The following is a 26109-nucleotide window of genomic DNA, read 5'->3' on the forward strand; positions in this document are numbered from 1 at the left end:
GGTGTTTAGCAAAATGTCTGAGCTTCTGTTGTCCATAAAAACATAATAAAAGTCGACCATAAAGAGATTTTCAGTCAATAACTTAACAGGCAGTAAGCCTGCATGTGAGTCTGTTCCTCATTAAAAAGCTACATTCAGAAGAATATAGTGAGCAAGTCATAATTTTATGATATATTCATTGCACCTTTTTGAGCTTCGCCGTATAAATCCCCATGCTTTTGATGATTGAAGAAGAGCATCTTAGACATTCAGAACATCTGATTTTGTGTTTTGCGAATCAATTGAACCGAATCTGAGATGAGGCCAGAAGAGCAGGTGAATGCAGACAGAATGTAAAAGATAATGTGTGCTAATGCTGGACGTCAGGACAGTAACTGAGAACACGAGATGTATTACTTTTTATTGTAAGGTAATGGTTTTAATTGGCTACATCTCTCAACTGCAATCAATGCAAAACAAAAAATAAATTAAGAAATAAATAAAATCTTACTCAGCAGTCTTAGTCTTGTCTTACAAATATATATTTACCTGAGAAGCAAAATAATAGTCTTGTTTTCTGAGAAATGCATTGAAATTAATGTTTATGCTTAGAACAAAACCCTATTTCCACTACGGCATGATAAAATAAAGTTTTTTTTTTCTCTCAGAATTACAAGATATATAAACAAATAATTGTATTTTTTTTTATGCAAGTTTATATCTCAGAAGTCAGAAGGTGTTTTTTTTTACTTTACATGCAATTCTGAGTTGCATTTATACTACGCAATAAAAAATGAATTGTGAGATAAAAGTCTCAATGTCCTTCCTTTTTTATGCTTTTTAAATTTTATTATTATTATTATTTTTTTTTTTTATCCCGTTGTGAAAACAGGCTTCCATAAAAACAAGAATGAAGTCTCTGCCAGTGGATTTATTTATTTATTTATTTATTTAAATTTTTATTTGTATATTATTTTTCTGACTCCATTGGCAGATTTTTTTTTCTCATTTAATGCAAAAACTTGCTTAATTCTGATACATATTTTTCAGAAACAAGCCTTCATATCACATGTCTTTTTCCTTCTGAAGTAAACATATCTTGATTTAATAACGTGTAGATATTTGTACTGGAAAATAAAAATGCTGAGGAAGAAGCTAATTTTTTGCAGCGCTCGTTACTTGTGATTTTAATTTTGAATTTTTAATGTCTTGAAATGAAATGTGGCGATGCTTCTTTTGTTAAGAGCTGAAAGCTCAGTCCGTTGTATTCTGCTTAATTGTTCTCTGTCAAACTAAGACTGGGGTTAGAAGGATGTGAGGATGAGTAAATGATGACAGAAGTTTCATTTTAGCAAGAGTTATTTCTTTAAATGGCACATGCAGTGTTTTCTGACAGTATTGTGTGCTGCTGTCACCAAGTGGACGAAACTGGTATTGTGAGATCTCTCTCTCTCTCTCTCTCTCACACACACACACACACACACACACACACACACACACACACACACACACACACACAAAGAGGGTGTTGTTTTTTTTTTTGTTACTGTATATTTTAATTTTTAATGTTCATGTTACAGTGTGTTTGTGTTGGAGAATCCTGCCAGACAGGGCTGGAGCGAGCGAGCGAGAAGGAAACCGGCTAACAAGTGTTCACATCATACTGCCAGCCGTCACTGAGAATCAGAGCCGCATTGTAAGCGCCCAAGCACCTGGACTCCACTATAGGTCTCAATGAGGTCCTGTGTGTGTGTGTGAGACAGCCGTCCAGATGTGAGCTAAAGCCTGCAGATGTTGTGAAAGAATACGTGTCTTTATTTAGTATTTGTGTGTGTTTCTCCATAGGGAACGCTGTTTTGGATTAGCCTTACGATCAGCTAATCTCTTTACAGGGTTTGTGCTTTCTAGAGGAGCGAGAGCTCGATTTGGTCATGATTAAAACGCAGAGACAGATGGATGAATAGATACATGGTCTGTTCAATAAGTAAACACAGGCAGCAGCTTTCTGTGCTGTGCTGAACTCATGATACAGCTTAAGAAAGAGGCCTTTGTCAGCCTAAAAACAACCAAGCAGAGGTTTTATAACACGCTTTTCACAGGAAATCATGATGTTGATGTTTATAATATCTGAATATCTTCATGCCTTTAGCAGATTAGAGATGGACGCTAATAGAGTTGCATTTTGCAGCAATATAAACAATCAAGCAGTTGAGATTTTAGATGCAGTACAATGTGGGTTAAGCTGGATATATTTATATTCACTGGGTGATAATATAGCAGGAGATTTGCATTAAAACTTCCTAGTTATTATTAATAATGCATCATTAATGTTTTTAAAAAAGAAACTCTAAAATGAAATTAATAAAAATAATAATTAAATATTAAAAAATGGTTTTTTTTATTTATTTAAATTTGGAAGAATGTTTAAGTCTGTTTCCATTAATAATTATATTATTATTATTTTAGTATTTTTGTCTTTTTATTTTGCACACAATTCTGACTATTTTCTTGCAATTTCTAATTTACAATTCTTTTATATATATTTTTTCCCTAAATTCTGATATATTTTTTTTTCCTCCATGGGATACAAAATTTCAATATAATATATATGTATATATATATTTTTTTTATAAATTACTTTTGATCTCAATTCTGACTTTTCTTCTTGCAAGTGCAAATTTGTGTATCACAATTCAGACTTTTCATTTCATAATTGTGAGAGAAAAAATTTGCAGTTACTCTTTTTTTATTATTTATTCTGTGGTGGAAATAAATTTCATATAAACAATTTTTTTTTGTGTGTGTGTGTGTGTGTGTGGTAGCATGAGAATGATCAAATTTATCATCATAAAATATAGCATTTATTACACAGATAATGTTCATTCTTTATTGTGTTGCTTTAGTGCTAAAGAACACAAAGTCTTCAAGAAAGAAAGATAGAAAAAAAGCAAGGTATAAACTCAGAATTTTGACTTTTTTTCTTGCAATTCTGAGCTTACGTCTCACAATTCTGTTGTTTTTGTTCCTACCACAGAATAAAAAAAATAGAAAAGGTAATTTCAACTTCTTATTGTGTTGCATTAGTGCTAATGAAAGAAATAAAGAAAGAATGAAGGAAGGAAAGAGAGAGAGAGAGAGAGAGAAAGAGAAAGAAGGAGAACAACCAATTTATTCAGGATTTTACTTTCGAAATGATGACTTTTGAGGGATTTTCCAGGAGGTTTTGGAGACAGCATTGCTCTGCTTTAGTTGTATAATACTGTACTGTATCCTGCTGTCCTACAGTTTGTTGTTTGGAGGAACCAGGAGAATCCCAGACCTCTTTGAAGGGATTTCTGGGAAGAGGAGCAGTTTACATGAGTGTGATTAGTGTTTGGTAATTAAGGTGCGCTGGCTGAAATTCACAGCCACATCGGATCATGTTTTCCATTCATTAACCAACTAAACCTTTCCAAATGTTTGGTCTTCACATCAAAAATCCTCAACAAATGATAATCATGGACGTAAGAGACGGTTCAGTCAGCGGTTTCGCAAAAACCATGTTTGATAAACATGACGTTATAGTCAGCCAAGAATTGCAACCTCTTTTGGGATGTTACTAACACCTTAACGCTAAATCCTGTGTCATATTTTTGTGATTTTCCAGAATGGACAGGTATGCACAACCTGTCTTTGCTTCTGCTAACATTATTTCCCCATCATCCTAAGAGAAGGGGGTTGTTGATTCAGAGAGGCGTCTGGACGTCTTGACCTGACCTCCTCACTGCCTCAGAGCACTAAAGCACTATAGCTGCGTTTTTCCAGTTTCTGGAACTGTCTTGTTCTCCATCGTGAGCCGCTGAAGGCAGTCAGACAGTCTCTCTCTCTCTCTCTCTCTCTCTCTCTCTCTCTCTCTCTCTCTGCTCTGAAACAAAAGTCTGTTTGTTTTCCAGGGAAAGCCACTCTTCTGTTTCTTCCCTCTTTCCCAGCGCTCTTCTCCCAGTCAAAGCAGTCCTTGCATTCCCCAGTTCCCACAAACTCAAGTGGACTGTTAAAACCAGATGCTCAGAGACTCTTCAAAGAAACGGGGACGGTTTTTTTGTAGCTTAAATGTAGGCAGCGTTTGAAGGAACTGAGCATATGTTTCTGACCGGATGTGTTTAAGTCCATCGGCTCAGACGTGAATCTATATTTTAGCTCTGCTTTTGCTTAAAGTTGGGTGTATGTTGGGATCAGTGACATTTTTAGTAACATTAAAATGCTATTACAGTTTTTCTTACCATTTTAAATTAGAATTTATTTTTAAGTTTTATATTTTCACTTTAATAGTTTTCATAATATTGTTGCATTTTTATTTTATGGTTTTATTTTATTAATTTTATTGATTTGTGATTTATTTATTTTTATTTGGTTATTTTTATATTTTGTATTTTCTCTTTTAATTTTAGTTAGAGTAATTGTTTTGTTTTTATTTATTTGTTTGTTTGTTTGTTTGTTTATGTTTATATAGTATATATTTTTTATTATTTTTAGTTTATTTGTTTTTAGTTATTTTTATATTTTCTCTTTCATTTTAGTTCTTTTTAGTAATTTTGTGTTTTATTCATTCATTCATTCATCTATCGTATTATTTTTATTTGTTTTGTGTTTTATTAATTCATTCATTTGTCTATATACTATTTAGCCTTTTATTTTGTTTAGCTATTTTTATATTTTCTATTTTCACTTAAATTTTAGTTAGTATTGATGATTTAGTTGTGTTTTTATTTATTCATGTATTTACGTCTATGTAGTTATTTTTTTCTATGTAATTATTTTTTATTTATTACTTTTAGTTTGTTTAGTGTTAGTTATTTTAGTACTTCAACTAAAAAATATATATATGTGTGTGTGTGTGTGTGTTATAGTTTTTGTTTTAGTTAACTAAAATAACACTTGTTGGTAAAAGTGCACTACTGACATCATTGCGTTTTATTCCTCATCACTTTCAGGTGACGTGACCTAAAAGTTGTCAAACATTTAAGTAAAATAAGGTTTATTTTATTTCTAGGGCTAAATGTGACGAACTCAGCTGGAATAACATTTTCTCTCCTGCTTCTCTGCTGGAGGTGTTTCTGTCAAACCCTGAATCATACTAACATCAGTCCCCCACGCACAAATTATAATACAGTGTCATATTTAAAGAGTGTACAAGTTCATTTTAATAGAAATAGATCAGCACGCTCAGATCGAGCCAATTTTCTTCTTCAGATGTGCTCGTGAAAAAAAAAAAAATGATGAAGGTTTGTGAGGAAAAATATGGAAAAGGGATTGTGAATAAATAATTTAACAGAATTAATGTTTTTGCAATATATTAACACAAATTAAGTGCATCATGATAATTATAATTATAATTAAATTATTATATTATAATAATCATATTATCATATAGTTAAAATTGTGCGAAAAGGAACACATCAGCCATTTAATATCAATCTAATCAAGACATTTGTCTGGGAACTCACTTGATTTATGGTTTTTATTACTGATTTCTGCACTGTCTAATTTCTAAACTAGTTGTTATTAGAGACGATTATAACAATATAGAGATATAGTCACTAATATGAATTATTTGGAATGTTCGATTCATTTTAATGAATGTTTTAATTAATTGATTCTGTGATTTGATTGTTTTCATTATTCTATTTAGTACTTTAAATATTTATTAATTAGAATATTTTATTAAAATATATGAAGTTATTGAGCTATTTTAATTTTGATGTATTTATTTATTGATCAGTTCTTTGTTTTATTGGTGCATGGAAATACTCTTAATTGTTTGTTTAGTGAAAAACTATGCAAAGCATGGATCAAGCCTTAATCGTTTTAATTGAACTGGATTTACTGTATTGTGTCGACTGTTTAACCAAACACACATGCTAAAAGGAATCTGCTGTACAATGGACCTTTGCAAACAGCAAGCAGTCATAAAAAGCTTGTCAGCAAAGACCGAAAAAAACATCCAGATGGATTTCTTGTAGAATTGAGATGGGCGTCAATGTGGGAAAGGCAGTCTGGGCTTCTCACAGACATGCTCCATATTTATCTGTTGGATTTAGTTATTTATTGAGTCTTTCCTCCGTCAGATATAGTGTAGCGAATGTAAGTGTTCCAGTCAAATGCGTCTCTAGCTTTTAGCCAGTCCTGCTGGGTTTCTGTGTGGATGGATCTGCTTGTAATATTTATGTCCGCTGACACTTCTTTCCCCGCGGGTTCCTCTTGCTGATGTATATTGTGTCTCTTTGATGAAGCACAGCACATTTGTTTAATGAGTTGTGTTTGTTCATTTAATACTCATCTGACGGGCTGACAAGAGTTTTATGGTTCAGCTCCTCACAATCATCTGCTCCAGTATGCTTCAGATATTATATACATATATTTTTATTTAATTTTGAATCTGACTAAAAATTGATTGCAACTCCATTGCTCTGAATTTATTTATTTATTTGAGAACTATTAGATATGTTGGATAATTAATTTAGTTATTATTTATTTATTTTTATCTATTTACAGTATTTTTGTTTTATTTTTTACATTTTAAAGATAATTTATATATATATAATTGAATCAGAGACACATCATTCAATTCATTAAACAAATTCATGGAAAGACTTTAGTAATTTGTTTTCCTCATGATTCAAGTTCATACTTGAAGTATTTAATTAATTACTAATTACTAGTTACTAATTGTTTCAGTAAAATATATGTAGTTAAATATTGCTCTTTTACATTTTTAGAACTATTTTATATGTTGGATAAAATCTGAAGTCTGTCAAATCATTGAATTCATTATTAATCTATTAATAGATATATTAATCATTGAATGATAAACATATTTTATGGTATCATGTATTTTACTTATTTTACTTATGTTTATTTATTTACTTATATTTACAGTATTTGAGAACTAGAGACAATCAATAAAATCTAAAATCAAAATCAGGATCCACTGCATTTACACGTCTCAAGAACAAGTCTCTCTTTTAAGTTGTGTGCACGCTGTCACACTTCCCTATGGCGAGGAATGAGGTGAACTGGAGTACATGGACAACAACAGTCTTTTTATTCAAAATATCCAGAAAGTAACACTTGGCAGACGGGAACACAGGAAACACTGGGGTAGACGTTCAGTCTCCGACAAACACAAACTGAAAGGACTGGGGCTTTTAAACACAGGGCAATCAGGGGAACACAGGTGCATGGAATAACTAATTAATAGGGAAGTGGAACACATGGGAAGAAACACAACACAGAACACAACAAATAGTCCAGGGGCGTGACATTACTCCTCCCTCCCGGTAGGTGCGTCCTCGCACCATAGAAACAACATGGGCAGGGGAATGGATGGGAACTAGGGAGGATGCTCAGGAGGAGGACGGACACCTGAGAGCGGAGGTCCAGGGAGGAGACGACGGAGGGAGGAGCCAGGGAGGAGACAGGAGGGGCTTGGAGCAGGAGGAGTCCAGCTGGACCCAGGCCACAGCCATAATATGACGGCCCACGGTGGAGCCGATGGAGGGAGGATCCATGGAGGAGGAATGGCTGCCGACTGCTCCAGGGCGGAGCAGTGGGTGGAGGAGACCGAGGCGGAGACGGAGAGCCGATGAGCCAGGGCAACGGGAAGGATCTGGAGGTCCTTGGCAGAGCAGATGGTGCTGGTGACTGACGTGAAGATGTGGATCCGGAAGGCCACGGTGGAGCCGGAGCAACAGAGGACTGTGGTGGAGCCGAGGGGATGAAGGAGCCTGACAGAGCCGATGGACGGAGGGACGAGGCGAACCCAGAGGAGTGGATTCCCGAGGCACAGGATGGTCGACGCCAGACCAAGGCGGAGCCGGAGGGATGAGGTAGCCAGGCAGAGCTTGTGGACTGCCAGACCACAGCGGAGAGGAGGGAGCTAGGAGCCATGGTGTAGCCGGCTGGTCAACGGGCCGAGGCGGAGTCCAGGCCTTAGAGGCTGGAGGCGGAGTCAAGGGAGACTCCAGCCATGGCGACGCTGGAGGATGGCAGTCCCGCGGAGCTCGCATTGCATAGATGGTGGGCTGAGGGCGAGCAGAGGGGCTGCCAGACAACAGCGGAGGAGGAGGCAGGAGTGTGTGGGAGGGCGGGAATTTTCGAGGAGCGGACACTGGAGGGCGCTCTAAGCTGGATTCAGGGGGTGGAACCCTCTCCTCATCCTTTTGGCACTTTCGCCCTGCCATGCTCAGCTCACCCTCAGCCGCGGTGCAGGGGGCGAAACTCCTCTCCATGCTCAACCCGTCCGTGACTTTCTCCCTTGTGATAGGCATTGTTGCCAGCTCACACACCTTGACTGACGTCTTAGCCTCTGGCTCCGCGGCGATCCATTAGCTCTGTCGCTTTCTCAAGCGATGGCTCTGGGTCGCGGCGGGCTCTGGCTCACCGTCAGCGGTGGGCTCAGGCATGCGCTCCGTGCATCAGGGAGCTGTTGGGCTAGGCTCTGGGTAGGGAGTGGCACTGCCGATTAACTCCTGGGAACCGGCGGGGAATGGAGAAACATTTCTCAGCAGTGTGCACTCCACAAAGGCGGTGAATTCTGCTCGAGGGCCATCTTCGAACGACGGGGCTCTGCACGCGGTGTTGAGGCTGGCGTCATAGAATTCGCAGAGTGCGTCATCCGGATAGGTGGTGAGATGGGCCACAGCCAGAAACAGTCTGGAATGACCCTCAAGCCATTTTTCCCCCCTGCTCCAGCAGGAGGAGGATGAATTCAGGGCGAAGGAGGGGATCCATAAGGGTCCACAACGGGAAGAAAAACACTGGGAGAAAAACGGACACAAAACAGAGGGGAAACACGCAATAAACTGTTTCGGTCAGAGATTCTGTCACACTTCCCTATGGCAAGGAACGAGGAACGAGGAGAACAGGAGTACACAAACAACAATAGTCTTTTAATTCAAAATATCCAGGAAGTAACACTTGGCAGACGGGAATACGGGACACACAGGAGTAGACGTTCAATCTCCGACAAATACAAACTGAAAGGACTGGGGCTTTTAAACACAGGGCAATTAGGGGAACACAGGTGCATGGAATGACTAATTAACAGCGAAGTGGAACACATGGAAAGAAACACAACACAGAACACAACAAACAGTCCAGCGTGACACACAACAAAAAAAAATTATATTATTTGTGCGAGTAGATTACATACAAAATCAATGCAAAATGCGAATGATGCGAATTGGCCAACACGATTACAGATTCATATTCATGTCATATATATAATATATTAATATAATATACTACATGTTAATGTATGTGTGTGTGTGTGTGTGTAATATATATATATATATATATATATATATATATATATATATTAGGGCTGTCAAATGATTAATCACGATTAATCACATCCAAAATAAAAGTTTTGTTTACATAATATATGTGTGTATACTGTGTATATTTATTATGTATATATAAATACACACACATGCATGTATATATTTAAGAAGAATATGTTATGTTTATATATTAATATATATTTATATATAATGTAAAATATAGGAATATAAATATATAAATGTATATACATGTAAATATTTTCTAAATATATAATTTATGTGTGTGTATTTATATATACATAATAAATATACCCTGTACACATACATATATTATGTAAACAAAACTTTTATTTTGGATGTGATTAATCGTGATTAATCATTTGACAGCCCTAATATATATATATATATATATATATATATATATATATATATATATATATATATATATATATATATATATATAATTGTTTTTTATTTATATTTTTTGCATGATTTGAGCTAAAGAAGCACAATGCATGTTCCCGTTTTGTCAGAGTTTATCATTGTTTTGACATACTTCCATGTTTGTTGCCTGGATAGAAATGGGCTGATTTGCCTTTAGGGGACTTTAGTTCAAAGGTGATGCAGTTATGGATGAAGGTCATGCCCTCTTCAAACAAATGAGGCCTGCATTTATGATTCATTTTAATATTGCTTATGAAATCACCCATACCCAGACTTTATGTATGCAACACTAATGACTTGAATATAATCTTCTAATTAGCACATCAGTACATTTCAGCATCTTCTTCTCCGTGCTCATCTCATACGTCATATTCATATTTTTCTGTCGTTTTCCACATCCATTCATACACAATTATTGCATCAGCGTCTGCTCTTTCAGAATAATGTCCTGATCCTTCATCTCCAGACACACTCTAGAACAGTAAAAATCCTTAACATCACACAGTACGCTGCTTTTGACTAAACAAATAGCTGTTTCTAAATGTTCCTGTTGTGTATCATAGTTTATAAGACTGAAAGGAGCATTAAATGGAGTCTGGAAATTCTCATCACGCCTCATGTGTCAGTGTCACAGCTTCAAAACATTCCCAGAACTTGCTAATGTATCTCTCTCTCATCATGTCTACGTGTCTGAAATGACAAATGCATGCAGTTTGTCAGTAATGGATGCTACACATTTCTTTCCATTTCTTCCATATGTCTGCAGATACATAGTTTTGATTTAGTTGCAGTAAAGCAGGTTGTTTATCTGTGCCACTAAATTGCTGAATTCAGTGAATGGATCAGTCAAAAAGTACCAGTTCTGCTAAACAAACATTGTTTTTGTGTATTTGTGTTGGTAGGTTTGTGATGGACCCGTTTCTAGTTTCCGTTTCCCCTAAATCCATCAGGAATAAGTCGGCTGGAGCTTTTGGTTTTGTTTTATTCAGGTTGTTGCTGCATGAACTTCTGTGTCATGTTCATGTTTACTAGATTAGTCAAAAGCAACTAATGAAAATCAAGATCATATCTTAGGTTAAGAGGAGATGTGGGTGTAATTTTAAAAATAAAATAACAACAACAACAATTATAATAATAATGCATAAATGAGCTTTAAATGCTCATGAAGTAATAAATACTTTAACCCATTAATTGCATTAATTTTAGTTATTCAAAACAATATAATTTACATTTTACAATATAAAATGATCTCCTGTGTGTTTTTTTTTTCGTTTGTTTTTTTTTCTCTCTCTCTCAGCGTCTTGCAGATTTTGCAAATGGTATAAATTTCTTGGTCTAGAAAAAAAGAAAGCCTGTTATGTTAACTAGCTAAATCAAAACCAACTAATGAATATAAGAATGAAATCAAGATCTTAGTTTAATAAGGGATATGGGTGTAGTTATTGTTCTTGTTGCTGTTATAAATGCATACTTAAATAATCTTATAAGTTTTAAGTCAAGACCATTAGGTTAATAAGAGATATGGGTATAATAATAATAATAATAATAAATTAACAAGCTTTAAATTATTACGAAACTTTGAAGTTGGTTTGAGAAAGCCTAGCCTGAATGTTTAAAAAGTTTAGATACAGTAGATGTTGATAGCATGATATAGCACCTTGCTAACATGACTAAACATGTTGCTATTATGTTTTAAACATGATTAGCATGTAGCTGGCATGTTTCTAGCATGATTAACATGTTGCTAACATGTTTTAGCATGATTAACATGCTGTTAACATGTTTTTAAGCATATTGTTATCATGAATAAAATGTTGTTAACATGTTTTAACATGATTAGCATATTGTTACCATATTTTTAGCATGTTGTATGTTATCATGTTGCTAATCATGTTTCAGGCATGATTAGCATGTTGTTAACATGTTGCTAGCATGTTTCCAGCGTAATTGGCAAGTTGCTAACATGTTTTTAGAATGATTAGCATGTTGCTAGCATATTGCTAATCATGTTTCTAGCATGTTTTAACATGATTACCATGTTGCTAGCATGTTTTAGCATTATAAATATGTTTTGAACACGCTGTTAACATGTTTCTACCATAATTAACGTGATGCTAATATGTTTCTAACATGATTAGCATGTTGCTAACAAGTTTCTAGCACTATTAGCATGTTGCCAGTGATAGACAGTTTAAGCACTCTATTAATCAAAAGTTTTCCGATCAGTTAGAAAAGATATAGCGACCTGAGTCAGATCAGTCTGAAGGTCTGATGTTTGATTAAAAGTATTATAATATATATTTTTTTAATAATGAGCTTTAAATGCTCCAGCTAAGGGGCGTTGTTAGGCACGACGCGAAGGTTATTGCTTTTATAAAATGGTCATTCGATATAAGTAGTACGGTTTTACAAAATGAAACAGAGCAAATAAAGTGTAATGATATTAATAAAAACAGTATTCTTCCACCAAACAATGTAGTTCCTCAGAAAAGTGGTTGCCGAGCAACACAAAGAAGTAAACAAAGGTGTATGTTACTTTGTAGAGTATTTTACAACAGTTTCAAACGTGGCTCAACCAATCAGAATCAAGGACCGGAACTATCTGTTTAATAATAAACATTTTAACCTATGAATTACATTACTTTCACTTATACTAAACATTATTTGCATTTTACAGTTTTAATGACGTCTTATTTATTTTGTTTTTTCTAATGATCAACGTCTTGCAGATTTTATAAGTGGAATGCAAACTCATGAGGAGAACTGTGTGCTGAAAGTTCAGTCTTCCCTTCAAAATGCACTGTATATGCAAGCTGTGAAAATATTTAGTGAAAATGTGATGTAGTGAGAAAAGAAAGCAGAGAGAGAGAGCAGTGCGAGGGCTGGACTGATGGCTCTCTATCTAAATGTTATTCTCAGCAGTCCTCAAAGAGCACATTGTGCTTTGAATCTCAAAAACATAGGGCCCCTGTTCTCCGGCTCTCTGTCTCTCATCCATCTCTCTCCCTCTTTCTCCACATCCCTCCATTTCCTCCACCCTGTGTTTTCATTTTGCCGTCTCTCATCTCGCTCCCATGATAAGGGCTTTAAAAGACCTTAAGGGATTGGAAGAACTCATTTCTCACGATCGCTTATATTTTCTTGTTTTATCGAGTTATGTATGGCAGCATCTGCTGGGTTCTTCAACCCTCTCTGCCCTCTTATATTATTTGTCTGTTTTTTCCTACAAGGACAAGCATGTCGACAGCATTTGACGATTTCACCATCATAAAAGAATCCAATTCATCACCAATATGAATGCCTCATGTACATAATTGTGCAGATTTTTCCTAAAAATCAGTGCTAAACATGTGCATCTGGGTCTGCTCGGAACAGTAAAGGTTTTTTTTTTCTGTGAGCAAATGCTGTTAATCAGAGTTTGGACTTCATTCAGGTTAGGTTTAGAAGGACTTGGCTGTGTGTGTGTGTGTGTGTGTGTGTGTGTGTGTGTACATGCCAGTAAAATATGACCCACAATCCAACTTTCTGTCTGGCTGTTTTTCTGAGACGCACCTGCCATTCTCAAAGCTGCTTTTATAACAGTTTGAGAGAGGAAACCTTCAGATTCTGCATTACAGTGCTGGAAGTTATAGATAGTTTATGGGATAGATTGTGTCTGTATAATAGTTATACAACTATGCAATGACTTAGCTCAAACAATAATCAATGGTTATGGCTAGTACTATGAAATATGCCCCCCCCATGCTGGCAAAATATCTTTTATCTCATAGGATCTATATGTTACCTTTTAGTCTACTTCTTGTAAGACTGAGACTATTGTACCAGTCGCAATGAGACATTTCAAATGATAGCAAACATGACTGAATATCACTTCATGTAGAACATTATATATTGCAGATGTTATCAAAATGTATAATTAACAAACAGTTTTGTAGTTTATGATCTTTCTCTATTTTAGTGTATAGAAACTGTACTTGTGCACTTATTGTGTAGATAGAAAATATCTGCCTGGTGGCAGTGACCTCCCTTAAAATCTTTAGGTAACTATGAATAAGCAAAGTTCTGGGCTCTGCCTTCTTTGAAACACACTAATGGGAAATGACAAGCCAGCACAAACACTGCGATCACCATCTTACGCTCACCGGTAAAGTTTGCGTTAATATCCATGCAGTGCACACAAGAAGAAAATAATATTTAATAAAGCATTGTATTTTGTATATGTGTAGTGTTTTGAGATTATGCCAGATAGGTGACCGGATTTCTAATTTTCTCTGTATTTCAGAGCAGTGAGTCATTAACCCTGCGTATCAATCTCTTTATCTGTACTCACTGCTTCAGTGTCAGCCTCAATCCCTTCAGAGTCATTCTACAGTGATGATGGATGCTGACCAAGCAGCAACCTCCCGCTCTCTCGTGAAACCAACATGGAAGTGACTAAATCTGCAATTCATTGACTGGCTGCTAGAGGCTGGCTCCAAAAGGGAGTCAGTCCCATAGACTCCCCAAGTTAAAATACCCAACTTTACAGCAGAAAAAGAGTGGTTTGGTCTATATAGCTAATTTTGCCATTCTTGACAACTGTGAGGGGCACAATTGTTTTTATAACTCATCCGTTTAAATTATATTAAGCCTTAAAGTTCTGCATAATAAAGGGCGTGGCCACTTGAGTGACAGGTGAATTGCCGCTGCTGTTACCACCGTCGAGCGAGGTGGGCGCGGTTTCAGCAACCAGCTCCCGCCTCCTTGCCCATTTTTGATTATCCAGGAGTGACGGGCTGCCAAGATGGCGATGGCTGGCTTCAAAAACACTCTTCAGAAACCTATGGGTGACGTCACGGACACCACCTCCATGTTTTTATACAGTCTATGATGCTGACACACATTTTCTCATGTCTGTACACACTTCCACAAGTCAAGTCAAGTCTGCTTTATTGTCAATTCTTCTACATGTACAGAATCAAAATTGCGTTACTGTCAGACCCCCGGTGCATACAGATAACACTAACAGTAGAGCCTAAAAATCTAGATCAAATATTAAATATAAGATACAACTATACAATAAGAGAATGTAAAAAAGACATATAATAAAAAATAAAGTTAAATAAAGCAGTGCAAGGTACATGGCAGATAGAGTGCAAACCAGTGAACAAACAGTGCAGATAAAAAGATTTTTAGTGCATAAAAAAAAAGCTTATTCAGTCTGATTAAAGTGACAAAAGGGCTCAAGAGCAGTTATTTTATTTAAACTGACTGATGAGTTGGTAGAATGACGTCAGTTCCATGGTGAATGAGGTAGTGAGCAGACCAATGCTGCACAAAGTGACTGGTGCATGTCATCGTATGTTAGTGGGAGGGGGGAGGTGGAAGGACCTGGGGATGTGGGATCCGGGGGAGGGGGTTCATAGTTCAGTGGTGCCTGGGGCAGAGGAGGGACAGGGGGGCAAGTTCGGGAGCGAGTTCAGCTTCCTGACAGCCTGATGGATGAAGCTGTCCTTCAGTCTGCTGGTCCTTGCCTGGAGACTCCGCAGTCTCCTCCCTGATGGCAGCAGACTGAAGAAGCTGTGTGACAGGTGGGATGCAGAGGGCTTTGCGAGTGAGACGGATTCCTTAAATTTCCTGGAGGGAGGGGAGAGAGACACCAATGATCTTCTCAGCTGCTCTCACTATCCAGTGCAGAGTCTTCCGCCAGGACGCGTTGCAGGTGCCATACCACACAGTGATGCAGCTGGTCAGAATGCTCTCGATGTTGCCTCTGTAGAAGGTGTACATGATGGGGGGTGGGGCTCTGGCTCTCCTCAGTTTACGGAGTAAGAAGAGAAGCTGTTGTGATTTCTTGGCCAGTGCTGCGGTGTTGTCGGTCCAGGAGAGGTCCTCTGTGATGTGCACACCCAGGAACTTGGTGCTGCTCACTCTCTCCACAGTCGCACCATTGATGGTCAGAGGAACATGCTGAGTGTGCGCTCTCCTGAAGTCAACAACAATCTCCTTCGTCTTCTCCACTTTCAGAGAGATATTGTTGTCACTGCACCACCCGGCCAGGCGGCTCACCTCGCTCCTGTAGTTTGTCTCATCCTTGTTGCTAATGAGACCCACCACAGTCGTGTCATCCGCAAACTTAATGAAGAGGTTGGAGTTGTGTGATGGTGTGCAGTTGTGCGTCAGCAGAGTGAAGAGGAGGGGGCTCAGCACACATCCTTGGGGGGCCCCAGTGTTCAGTGTGATGGTGCTGGATGTGTTGCTGCCGACCCGTACTGCCTGAGGTCTTCCAGTCAGAAAGTCCAACAGCCAGTTGCACAGCGAAGTGTTGAGCCCCAGCTCGACCAGTTTGTGAATGAGCTGTTGAGGGATGATTGTGTTGAATGCTGAACTGAAGTCTATGAACAGCATTCTGACATATGAGTCCTTTTTGTCTATATTTGTGAGTGCTGAGTGGAGGGCAGTGGCGATGGCATCATCGGTCGACCCGTTGGACCGATATGCAAACTGGAATGGGTCGAGTGGAGGGCATAGGGCAGACTTGATGTGGTGCATGACTAGCTGTTCAAAGCACTTCATGAGGATGGGAGTAAGTGCAACAGGACAGTAGTCATTGAAGCAGGATGGAGATGGCTTCTTCGGGACTGGAATGATGGTGGTAGTTTTGAAACATGTGGGAACAACAGCCTGACTAAGTGACCCGGAGCTTTGCATGCATTGATCCTGCTGAAGGATCTCCTCATGCTGTCCGGGGTCAGTGTCATTACCTGGTCACCGGGAGGAGGTGGAGTCTTCTGTGCAGTGGAGCTGTTTTGTTTCTCAAAGTGAGCAAAGAAGGTGTTCAGCTCATTCAGCAGAGAGATGTTGCTGTCACAGGTCCGTGGTGGGTGCTTGTAGTCCGTAAGGGTCTGTATGCCCTGCCACAGGCTCCGAGTGTCTCTGCTGTCGCTGAATTGATGGGCTATCCTCCTGGAGTACTGTCTCTTAGCCTCTCTGATGCCGCAGGATAGGTTGGCCCTAGATGTCCTCAGCTCTGAATGCAGCATTCCGCGTCTCCAGGAGTCTGTAGACCTCCCCTGTCATCCACGGCTTCTGGTTGGCCCGGACAGTGATGGTTTTTGTGACTGTTACATACTCAATACACTTGGTGATGTAGGCAGTGACAGTCTCTGAGTACTCCTGGAGGTCAGTGGTGTTATTGTAAGTGGCAGCCTGCTTAAACATATTCCAGTCAGTTGTGTCAAAGCAGTCTTGAAGAGCCTCTGACTATCCTTCCGGCCACACTTGAATCTGTTTTTGAACTGGTTTGGCGACTTTAATGAGCGGTCTGTATGCAGGCATTAGCATAGCGCCGTCTGGAACGCTGTTGCTAAGCCATGTTTCCGTGAACACAAAAACACAACAGTCTCTTACAGTCCTCTGAGTTGAACGTAGTAATTGGATGTAGTCCAGTTTATTGTCCAAAGAGCGTACGTTAGCCAGTATGATGGTGGGGATAGATGGCTTGTGTGGGTTAGCTGTTAGCCTAGCCCAGATACCTCTGCGCTTACCCCTCTTCTGCTTCCTCTCATGCAACTTGTGGTGCCTCCGCTGTGGGCGAGATGCAGAAGTGGGGGTCGGTGATGATGTAGGCCTCCGGATTAGACCGAGGGCCCGGAGCTGTTCAGCATGCGCGGAGTTTAACTCTAAAAATGCGGTTCTGCCGACATCCAACAGAAACTCACGACTGTATGCGTGCTTGAAGACAGATAGAAGTGATGAAGTCATACAAAAACACTGCGACTCACTAGACAAAAAACACGAAAACACCGTTCTGTCGGGACAGAGAGAAGCCGCTGCGTGTGGACGCCATGCGTTTTAAAGTCATGCATGTTTTAACACACTTTTTAACTGTTACTTGTATAAATTGTCTTGTCATCAATATTTGCAATTATTTAAAAAGTGTTTAGAGCATAAGAGTATGCATATCACTCTCCTATAATGAATCTATAATGTAGAGACATGTTTCTAGCTTAAAAATGCATTAACCTAAAAATATAAAAAAGATTTTAAAACCCTTTAGTCTGAAGGTTTATATTCCTGAATATTTAATTCTTACTTTTTAAATAAATATATATATTTGTATATAAAACCATTTATTTATTTTGTTTGTTTGTTTAAAGTTTTTGAAAGGCCAATTCGATTATAATTTCTTTGCTTTATCCGGTAACTATCTCACATTGAGATCAATGCTGACTGTATTTAAAACTGTTAATTTTTTCTTAAATTTGTTTTTGTTAAAAATAATTTTGAATAAATTCTTCAATATTAAATTCTTACATTTTAATTTTTGTATGAAAATGTATTTGTTTATTGAAAGGCCAGTTTATCTGGTAATTATTTCACGTTGAGATCAATGCTACTTTTTCAAAATCTTTTGTTTAATTTAGCTTGAAGTCTTGAACATGTAAGTATATGCTTAGATTTTTTATAAATAATTCATATATACACTGTTGTTCAAAAGTTTGGGATCAGTAAGATTTTTTACATTTTTTTCTTTTTTAAAGAAACCTCTTCTGATCACTAAGGCTGCATTTATTTGATAAAAAATACAGAAAAACAACAGTAATATTGTGAAATATTATTTCAATGTAAAATAATGGTTTTCTATTTCAATATACTTTAAAATATAATTTATTCCTGTGATCGAAGCAGAATTTTCAGCATTATTACTCCAGTCTTCAGTGTCACATGATCCTTCAGTGCACGAATATGCTGATTTCATATCTGATTTGAAATCAGTGATTCTTTTTTTTCTGATATGTTGGTGTTTCATCTTTCACTTGGATACAACATTGAATAAATACAGCTGGATAAATCAAAAACTCTGTCCATCTTTATCTCAGGCTGCAAAGCAACAAAATGTGATTATTTTAAAGGGGGGTGATTATTTTAGATACCATCTGTGTGTATATATATATAAAGCATTTATTTATTTTTGATAGACCATTTCGATTGAAATTTCTTCTATTTATTAGGTAACTATCCACCTTATTTCTTTCTTTCTGATCTTTCATAATCTTGACATTCGTAATAATTCGTTATTGGTTTCTAATACCTTTTTGTGCCTGTGGCAAATTACATTTATTTTTAAAATACTATTTGTGTGTGTGTTTGTGTGTGTGTGTGTGTGTGTGTGTGTGTGTGTATTGTTTTATGTGTGTGTGTATTAATTAATTTACATAGGGCTGTATAAGTATAAATTGTATAAATTTAGTTTTGAGCCAGTAGATCACATGGCTGATCGATTGTGGCAAAGCAGAGGCTGTGTTTAGGTATATTTTCCCACAGTTGTGAGTGAAAAGCAGGTCAAAGATCGCTTGAAAGCCATAGTGATTGGTGCAGATGGTTTTGGGGATTTTCCCTCATTTCGCCCAGATCCCTATGCTCTTCCCAACACACAGATGCCCATTCAGGGCAGACCCCCATGGATGGAGAGGGGGGGCACCAAAGGCCCTTTGTGCCCAGAGAGGAGCTCTGTGGTCAGACACTGGAGCCACTGTCTCCCCTCTCAATGGAGGCTTCTTCATGCTTTTGCAATAACGCTGGAATGTTTCCCTTTATGCTTTTTTTTGTTTGTTTTAATACAGACGTCAGCCCAGACACACACTGTATCACAAACACACATCACCGCTTCGTTTCCCTTCGCTTTTAAACTTGTATACTGAGCTAAGAAAGGGTCGTGTTGGAATGACATTGTACGTTTTAAGATCTCCACCCTATTTCACTGCTGAGAGCTTGCGGTTACTGAAGCCTGTCCTCAGAGGTGGGTGAATAGACTCACAGAAATAGACCTGCCTCAGAGGAGTGAAATATGCCAGAGAAGAATTCCTGGGGATGGGAAAACTTGTTTCTGAAATGGTGAGAAGGACTGTTGTTTCCACTCTGTGTGAACATTAGGCCGTGGACTCTTCAGTTGGGTGAGCGAGTTCACTTCGCCCTTCTCCAAAAACTCCCCTTGGTTTTCTCTTCGGTCTTTCATTATGCCACACCACAGTCTCTCCTGTCCTCTCATCCGTTCTTCATTTCTCTTGCCCTCTCAAGTCAACAGGAAATGGAAAATCATCTATTTTCTAAATGCATCTCAGGGATTTTATTGTGAACGATTCATCCATGCAAAATCCACAAAAATTGACCTCATAATGTTAAATCACTATGTCATCGTTTCTACACTGCCAATCAAAACTTGCACACGCTTGACTGCATTTATATTTCTCATGATCTAAAGGCTTAAATTCATGAACATTCACTTTTTATATACTGTACATAAATGCAATGTTTTTGAAAGGCCATTTTGATTTATTTTGTTTATCTGGTTATTATCTCACACTGAGATCAATGCTAGCTCAATATCTCATAACTTGATCTTCTGGTAAAACATATGCAGGACTTCTCTGCTTAAACTCCACCCCTTTATGCCTCCATCCAATCAACAACTGATGCACAGAACCAAGTCCCTGCCCTACTTTTTCCCCCTAACTATTACTCGGATGTACATCAGATCTGCTGCTTCTTCCAGTTAAACATAACTTGAATTTTTCACTTTTCACCTTGTTTTTGGTCTAAACTAGGAAATTGGTTACACCTAACCAGACACGATGCATTAAAGTGACCAGTAATACAAACTATATTAATGTCTGTTGCATTGCATGCCATAACCCCGCCCATCATGATATCTCATTGGCCCAAAATCCCACTCCAGCAGATCGTATGAAAATGAATGAATGAGACTGAACAATTTCATACAGATCAGCCACCAAATTTGCCAAAACGAAAAATACTCACAAAATGCCAAAGAGATGGTGTTGGAGAAATGGACCAAAGCCATTTGGACCACTTTAATAATAGTTTAATGGTGCTGTTTTGGTGTTTTGGAGCTTGAAAGTTTTAGTCCATGTTCACATGCATTATGTTGAAGAGAATGGCAAGAATGTTCCTCAAAAAATACAAATCCATGCAAATAAAATAATATAAAATAATAATAAAATGATCCACCAATTTGGCAAAATGTAAAATAGTTTTGCATTTCCATTTAAAAAAAAAAGCCATTTGGACCACTTTAATAATAGTTCAATAGTGTTTTTTTTTTTATTTCTAGTCCTCATTCACATGCATTACTTTGAAAAGAATGGCTAGAATGTTCTTCAATACATGCAAAACCTACAAATGAGATCATATGAATTCAAATGAATTAGCCACCAATTTGCCAAAAAGAAAATAGTCACTAATTGTGTGCGGCTGTCTTGAAGGAACAGTCCAAAATTTACAGCATTGCTTCAGAAGACTTGGAAGAAGAACCATTTGGACCATTTTAGTAATATTTTTGTGATTATTATTAGGAGCTTGACAGTCCTAGTCCTCGTTCACATGCATTACGTTGAAAAGAACGGCCATGGTGTTCTTCAAGTTGTATGAACAACATTGTATGAATTCATGCGAATTATCTTCCAATTAGTCATAATGTAAAATTGTTAAAAATTGCCATGTGGTTGTGTTGAAGGAACAGTCCTAAAGTTACAATACTGCTTCAGAAGACTTGGAAGAAGAGCCATTTGGACCATTTTAATAATAGTTTAATGGCATTTTTTTCTCTCTCTCTTGACAGTTCTAGTCCTCATTCATGTGCATTCATTTTTGTTACACTACTTTGATTTTGTGTTGCATGTAAGAACGAGTTTGCAAGAGTCCGTTCTCTTCAGTCTTTCTCTTGCGTTCGGTCTCCCTCAAACTCTCCAGCATTAGACGTGTGCTGTAAGCCTTTCCGTGACTAGCTGTCATTAATCTGACTTCTCTGGGGGCAGTACCCTGAGCACATGCCAGCGCACATCGTACAGCAGGAGAGATTGAAGAAGGCAGTGAAAGAGTGTTGGGGGTGGTGTAGGGGGGGGGTGGTCAAAACAGAGCAGCTTTTCTTGCTTTGTGAGCACAGGCTCCGGGAGGTCCCGGGAACTTCTAGAGCGCGGCTGCTTTACGATGTAGAGAAGTGTAGGCCAAGCAAATAGAGCTGCTTATCAGTTGTATGGTGGAGACCTCCCTCAGACCGCCTCGGGAGAGAAACAGCGCCTTCCCACAGCTCTCCAGAGCAAATCAAAGTCATCCTCCGTAATGAAGTGTTGTTCTTACACTTTGGTTTGAGTAAATGCATGCTGACACACTCGTGAGCCGTTTAACAGACACCCTCTTGGCTTGTGCGAGAAACTTTCATGCAAGATTATCCAAACACAACAGCGTGATTCCAGATGTAGTTCGTGCCCCATCCGTAACCCGTTTTTCTCATGGTCTTGTGGTACGACACACCCATATGCTACACTTCAGAAAGCCTTCATCTGATTCAGACGGAGAGCTTTAGTCAGCAGGCGTTTCTCAAGCCTGGCGCGGCCGGCGCTGTTAAATCTCTCGCTGAGATAATGTGTGAAGTTAAGAGAGTTGAAAAGTTACAGAGTGTCAAAACCGATCTGTGTGTGCTCTCCGTTGGGAACTGATTTGGCGATAATGTCTGTTTCTTTCAGAAATTTGGCTATAGGCATTGGCATTCAGAACTTTCCAGAAGGCCTTGCTGTGAGTCTCCCGTTGCGGGGTTCTGGACTGTCCACATGGCGATCCTTTTGGTGAGTCCAGACAAATACACATTCACATCCAAAACCTAGTGAGCTGCCTTTTTTAAGGTGTCGAGGCATAAGGTGTTACACTTCCAATACAAAGGCTGCTCCAACCAGTTTAGACACCGTAATTTGGACAAAGTCAAGTCACCTTTATTTATATAGCACGATACAGATTGTGTCAAAGCAACTGTACAGCATTAATTAGGAAAATAGTGTGTCAATAATGCAAAATGACAATAATAAACACTCAAGGTTCATAATACCTAACAGTTGGATTCGCCAAAGTTTGCAAGGTTTGTGGATTGAATTATTTATTAGATATTCAAGAATTGCTTAAATTGCATAAATGCATATTTGTTGAATGCCGAAAGTATATGAGAAAGTATTATAGTATTTGCTAGTAATTACTAATAATTACTGTTCATGTCTCGCTTTTGGCATGTATTGGCCAAACAGAAAATCTTAATAAAAAAATAAATAATAATAATATAATAATAATAAAAAATCCTGTTTCCAACACTTATTGGCCAGACAGAAAATCTAAATAATAATAATAATAATAAAAAATATTCCAAAATAGAAATAATTAATTAAAAATAAATAAATAAATAAAATTATTACTGTTTAAGTCCCGCTTCTTACACTTACAGAAAAAAAAAACACACTTCCAAAACAGAAATACTTAATTACAAAATCTATAAATAAATAATAATAAATATAATATTAGTAATTACTGTTGAAGTCCAGCTTCTGACACTTATTGGCCAAACAGAAAAAGTACATTAAAAAAAGAAAAATAAATAGAAATATACTGTTGATGTCAAGCTTTCAACACTTGCCGGCCAAACAGAAATACTTAATAAAAATAAATACATAAATAAATAAATAAAATAATAATAATAGAAATTAATGTTTAAGTCCTGCTTTTGACATTTATTGACCAAAAAAAAAATTTTTTAATAATATTTGAAATTTTAAAAAAATTAATTTGAAAAATACATACAATGCCAAAATTATGCCAGCATATATTAGCCTTGGCGATATATTGGTGAACTACTATTCTACTATTTAGCATGCTGTCTTAGAAGGAAGCTGCTTATGTACAGTAGGATCCCACAATCATAAACATTTATTATGGTCTATTTATCTTAATTTATTCCTAATATGTCGTGATTGGTTTCTGAGACGCTCTAAAAGCTGTTAATTGAGTATAGTTCAGTATAGTGTTGAATGTGTGTGTCTCTGCCTCACAGGTACGGGCAGCTGAGTGGGATGGTGGAGCCTCTGGCGGGGTTGCTAGGGGCCGTTGCCGTGGTGCTGGCGGAGCCGTTGCTACCGTACGCTCTGGCCTTCGCTGCAGGAGCCATGGTGTATGTAGTGGTTGATGACATCATTCCTGAAGCCCAAGTCAGGTGAGCAGCAGCACCGTAAACGAGCGTTCACTGGAGAGACTGCAGATGTTCACGTGCCACTGAACGTGTGTGTTTCTTTCACAGCGGGAATGGGAAACTGGCCTCATGGACATCCATTCTGGGCTTCATCGTGATGATGTCACTGGATGTGGGGCTTGGCTGAGCCTTTTTCATCTGACGAATCTTCGAACGTCAGCTGATTGCACTGAAAAAAAGTGACCAAAGCAGCCTTTTTTCTCGGTGTATAGGTTTAAGGATCAATGGAATATTTTTCTACTTAATGTATTTTATGTAATTTTTTTTGTTGTTGTTGTTATTTTATTTCTTTTATATGGGAGCCCATTTCTGCCACTGAAAAAAAAAAAAAGGTAATTGCGAATTTTTATCTCACAATTCAGAATTGTGAGATATAAACTCTCCATTGTGAGAAAAAAGTCAGAATTATGATATAAAGTCGCAATTCTGGGAAATGAAGTCAGAAAAAAGGGCAGAATTATAAGAAAAATAAGTTGCAATTAGCTTTTTTAAAAAATTTTATTCAGTGGCAGAAATGGGCTTCCGTAATTTTATGAATGACTCACGGACTACATTTATTTAGACGGCAGAAAGATTGATTGAAAATAGAAAATACTTGAAAAATGATTCAAACTTGAATAAATGATTAAGGGTTGTTTCAGGGTGTGTGTGTGTGTGTGTGTGTGTGTGTGTGTGTGTGCGTGTGTGCGTGTGTGTGCGCATGTGCGTGCGTGCATGTGTGTGTGCGTGCGTGCGTGTGTGTGTGTGTGTGTGTGCATGTGCATGCGTGCGTGTGTGTGTGTGCGCACGTGTGCGTGTGTGTGTGTGCGTGCGTGTGCGTGCATTGTGTGTGTGTGTGTGTGCGTGCGTGTGCGTGCATGCATGCATTGTGTGTGTGTGAGCGTGTGTGTGCGTGTCTGTGCATGCATCCGTGTGTGTGTGTGTGTGTGTGTGTGTGCGTGCGTGTGTGTGCATCCGTGTGTGTGTGCGTGAGTGTGTGCGTGTGTGTGTTTGTGTGTGTGTGTGTGTGAGCGTGTGTGTGCGTGTCTGTGTGAGTGTGTGTGAGTGTGTGTGTTTTTTTGTTTTTGTTTTTGTTTTTTTGATATAAATATTTTTTTTTTTGTTTGTGTTTTTGTGTTTTTGTTTTTGATTTTTTGTGTGTACTGTTGTGCACTCATTTGAATGAAAAGCAATGCTGATTAAATAAATCAGTTCTTTTTGAACTAGTCTTTCCAGTCATCCGTATACTTTCAAATTATGAATTGAAGTGTTTTTTTTTTTTTTTTTTTTGAATTGCTGATTTTACAGATTATATGCAACAAGGGTTAAGGTAAACTTCACACGTGATTCACCAATGATGTAAAATGATTACACTGTACAACTCATTTGTGTTCATTTGTTCTGTACTGTGTGTGAAATACATAATTTTTTTTGTTTTGTTTCTTTGCTTACATATGGAGGAAGAAGTAATAAACAGATTTTTTAAATTATTCTTTTTGTTTTGCTGTTGTTTTTGAGGCTAACTTTGTGTAAGACCAGTTTACAGCTTTCATTATTTATTTATTACAATTTAGCACAATTTTTACATAAATGTTTCCATTTCATGCATTGTACCAAATTTAGCCAATGGCTAGTTTTCATCCGCGGTCCCTTGGCAGTTAATCCTCTGCCATGACATTTAAGGTTTAAGGTAGATATCAGTCCTATCAAACTGGTTGCTTCTGTTTATAATTTAAACTGTATATGCACACATGGACTTACATCATGTCAGCTTAAAAAATCTAAAGAGTAATAACTGCATTTGGTATCTCTAGTCACTCTTATCTAACATACACTAAATACTTTTCACATATAAAGAAAAGTAGCTACAATAAAAATAAAAAAATAAATAAAAATCTGTGAAATGTACTGTAAAAAAGAACTTATTACAGAACTTTACAGTAAAATGAGGTAGAAGCATTTTAGGTTTAATGAATTAAACTTGAATTTACAGTTAAAAAAGTATATTTCATAAAATGATATAATGTTAAAATACCAACCTACTGAAGTAGTAAAAATTTTTTGTAGCTTTATAATACACTGACAAATACCCAAAAATACCGGTGATAAAGAGAAAGCCACATCATGAATCAAAACTTATTTCCACAAGCTCAGGAGGTAAATGATATTTTATGGGTTTTGAACTATGCTATTTTCAGAAATGGGACACAGGAGTGATTGCTAAAAGATGTTGCAATATGCTTTTTTTTAACGACATACAGTAAGATTTGATGCAAAAACTTAATGTGAGTAACTGATAAGAAAAAAATAGAAGAAAATTAT

The 26109-nt window shown here is 37.5% G+C and overlaps 1 protein-coding gene across 1 annotated transcript in view; it reads left to right on the forward strand.

The window, feature by feature from the left end:
* The window catches only part of LOC109049734 (solute carrier family 39, member 11), a 117083-nt gene extending 92786 nt beyond the window's left edge, over positions 1-24297 (forward strand). Inside the window, exons 9-11 of the mRNA XM_042767085.1 lie at positions 22268-22366; positions 23614-23772; positions 23857-24297. Of these exons, the coding sequence (XP_042623019.1) occupies positions 22268-22366; positions 23614-23772; positions 23857-23935 (337 nt within the window). The 3' untranslated portion in view covers positions 23936-24297. The remainder of the gene's footprint in view (positions 1-22267; positions 22367-23613; positions 23773-23856) is intronic.
* Positions 24298-26109: the final 1812 nt, after the last annotated feature.

This window comes from Cyprinus carpio, chromosome A12, assembly GCF_018340385.1.
Source record: "Cyprinus carpio isolate SPL01 chromosome A12, ASM1834038v1, whole genome shotgun sequence".
Classification (NCBI taxonomy): domain Eukaryota; kingdom Metazoa; phylum Chordata; class Actinopteri; order Cypriniformes; family Cyprinidae; genus Cyprinus; species Cyprinus carpio.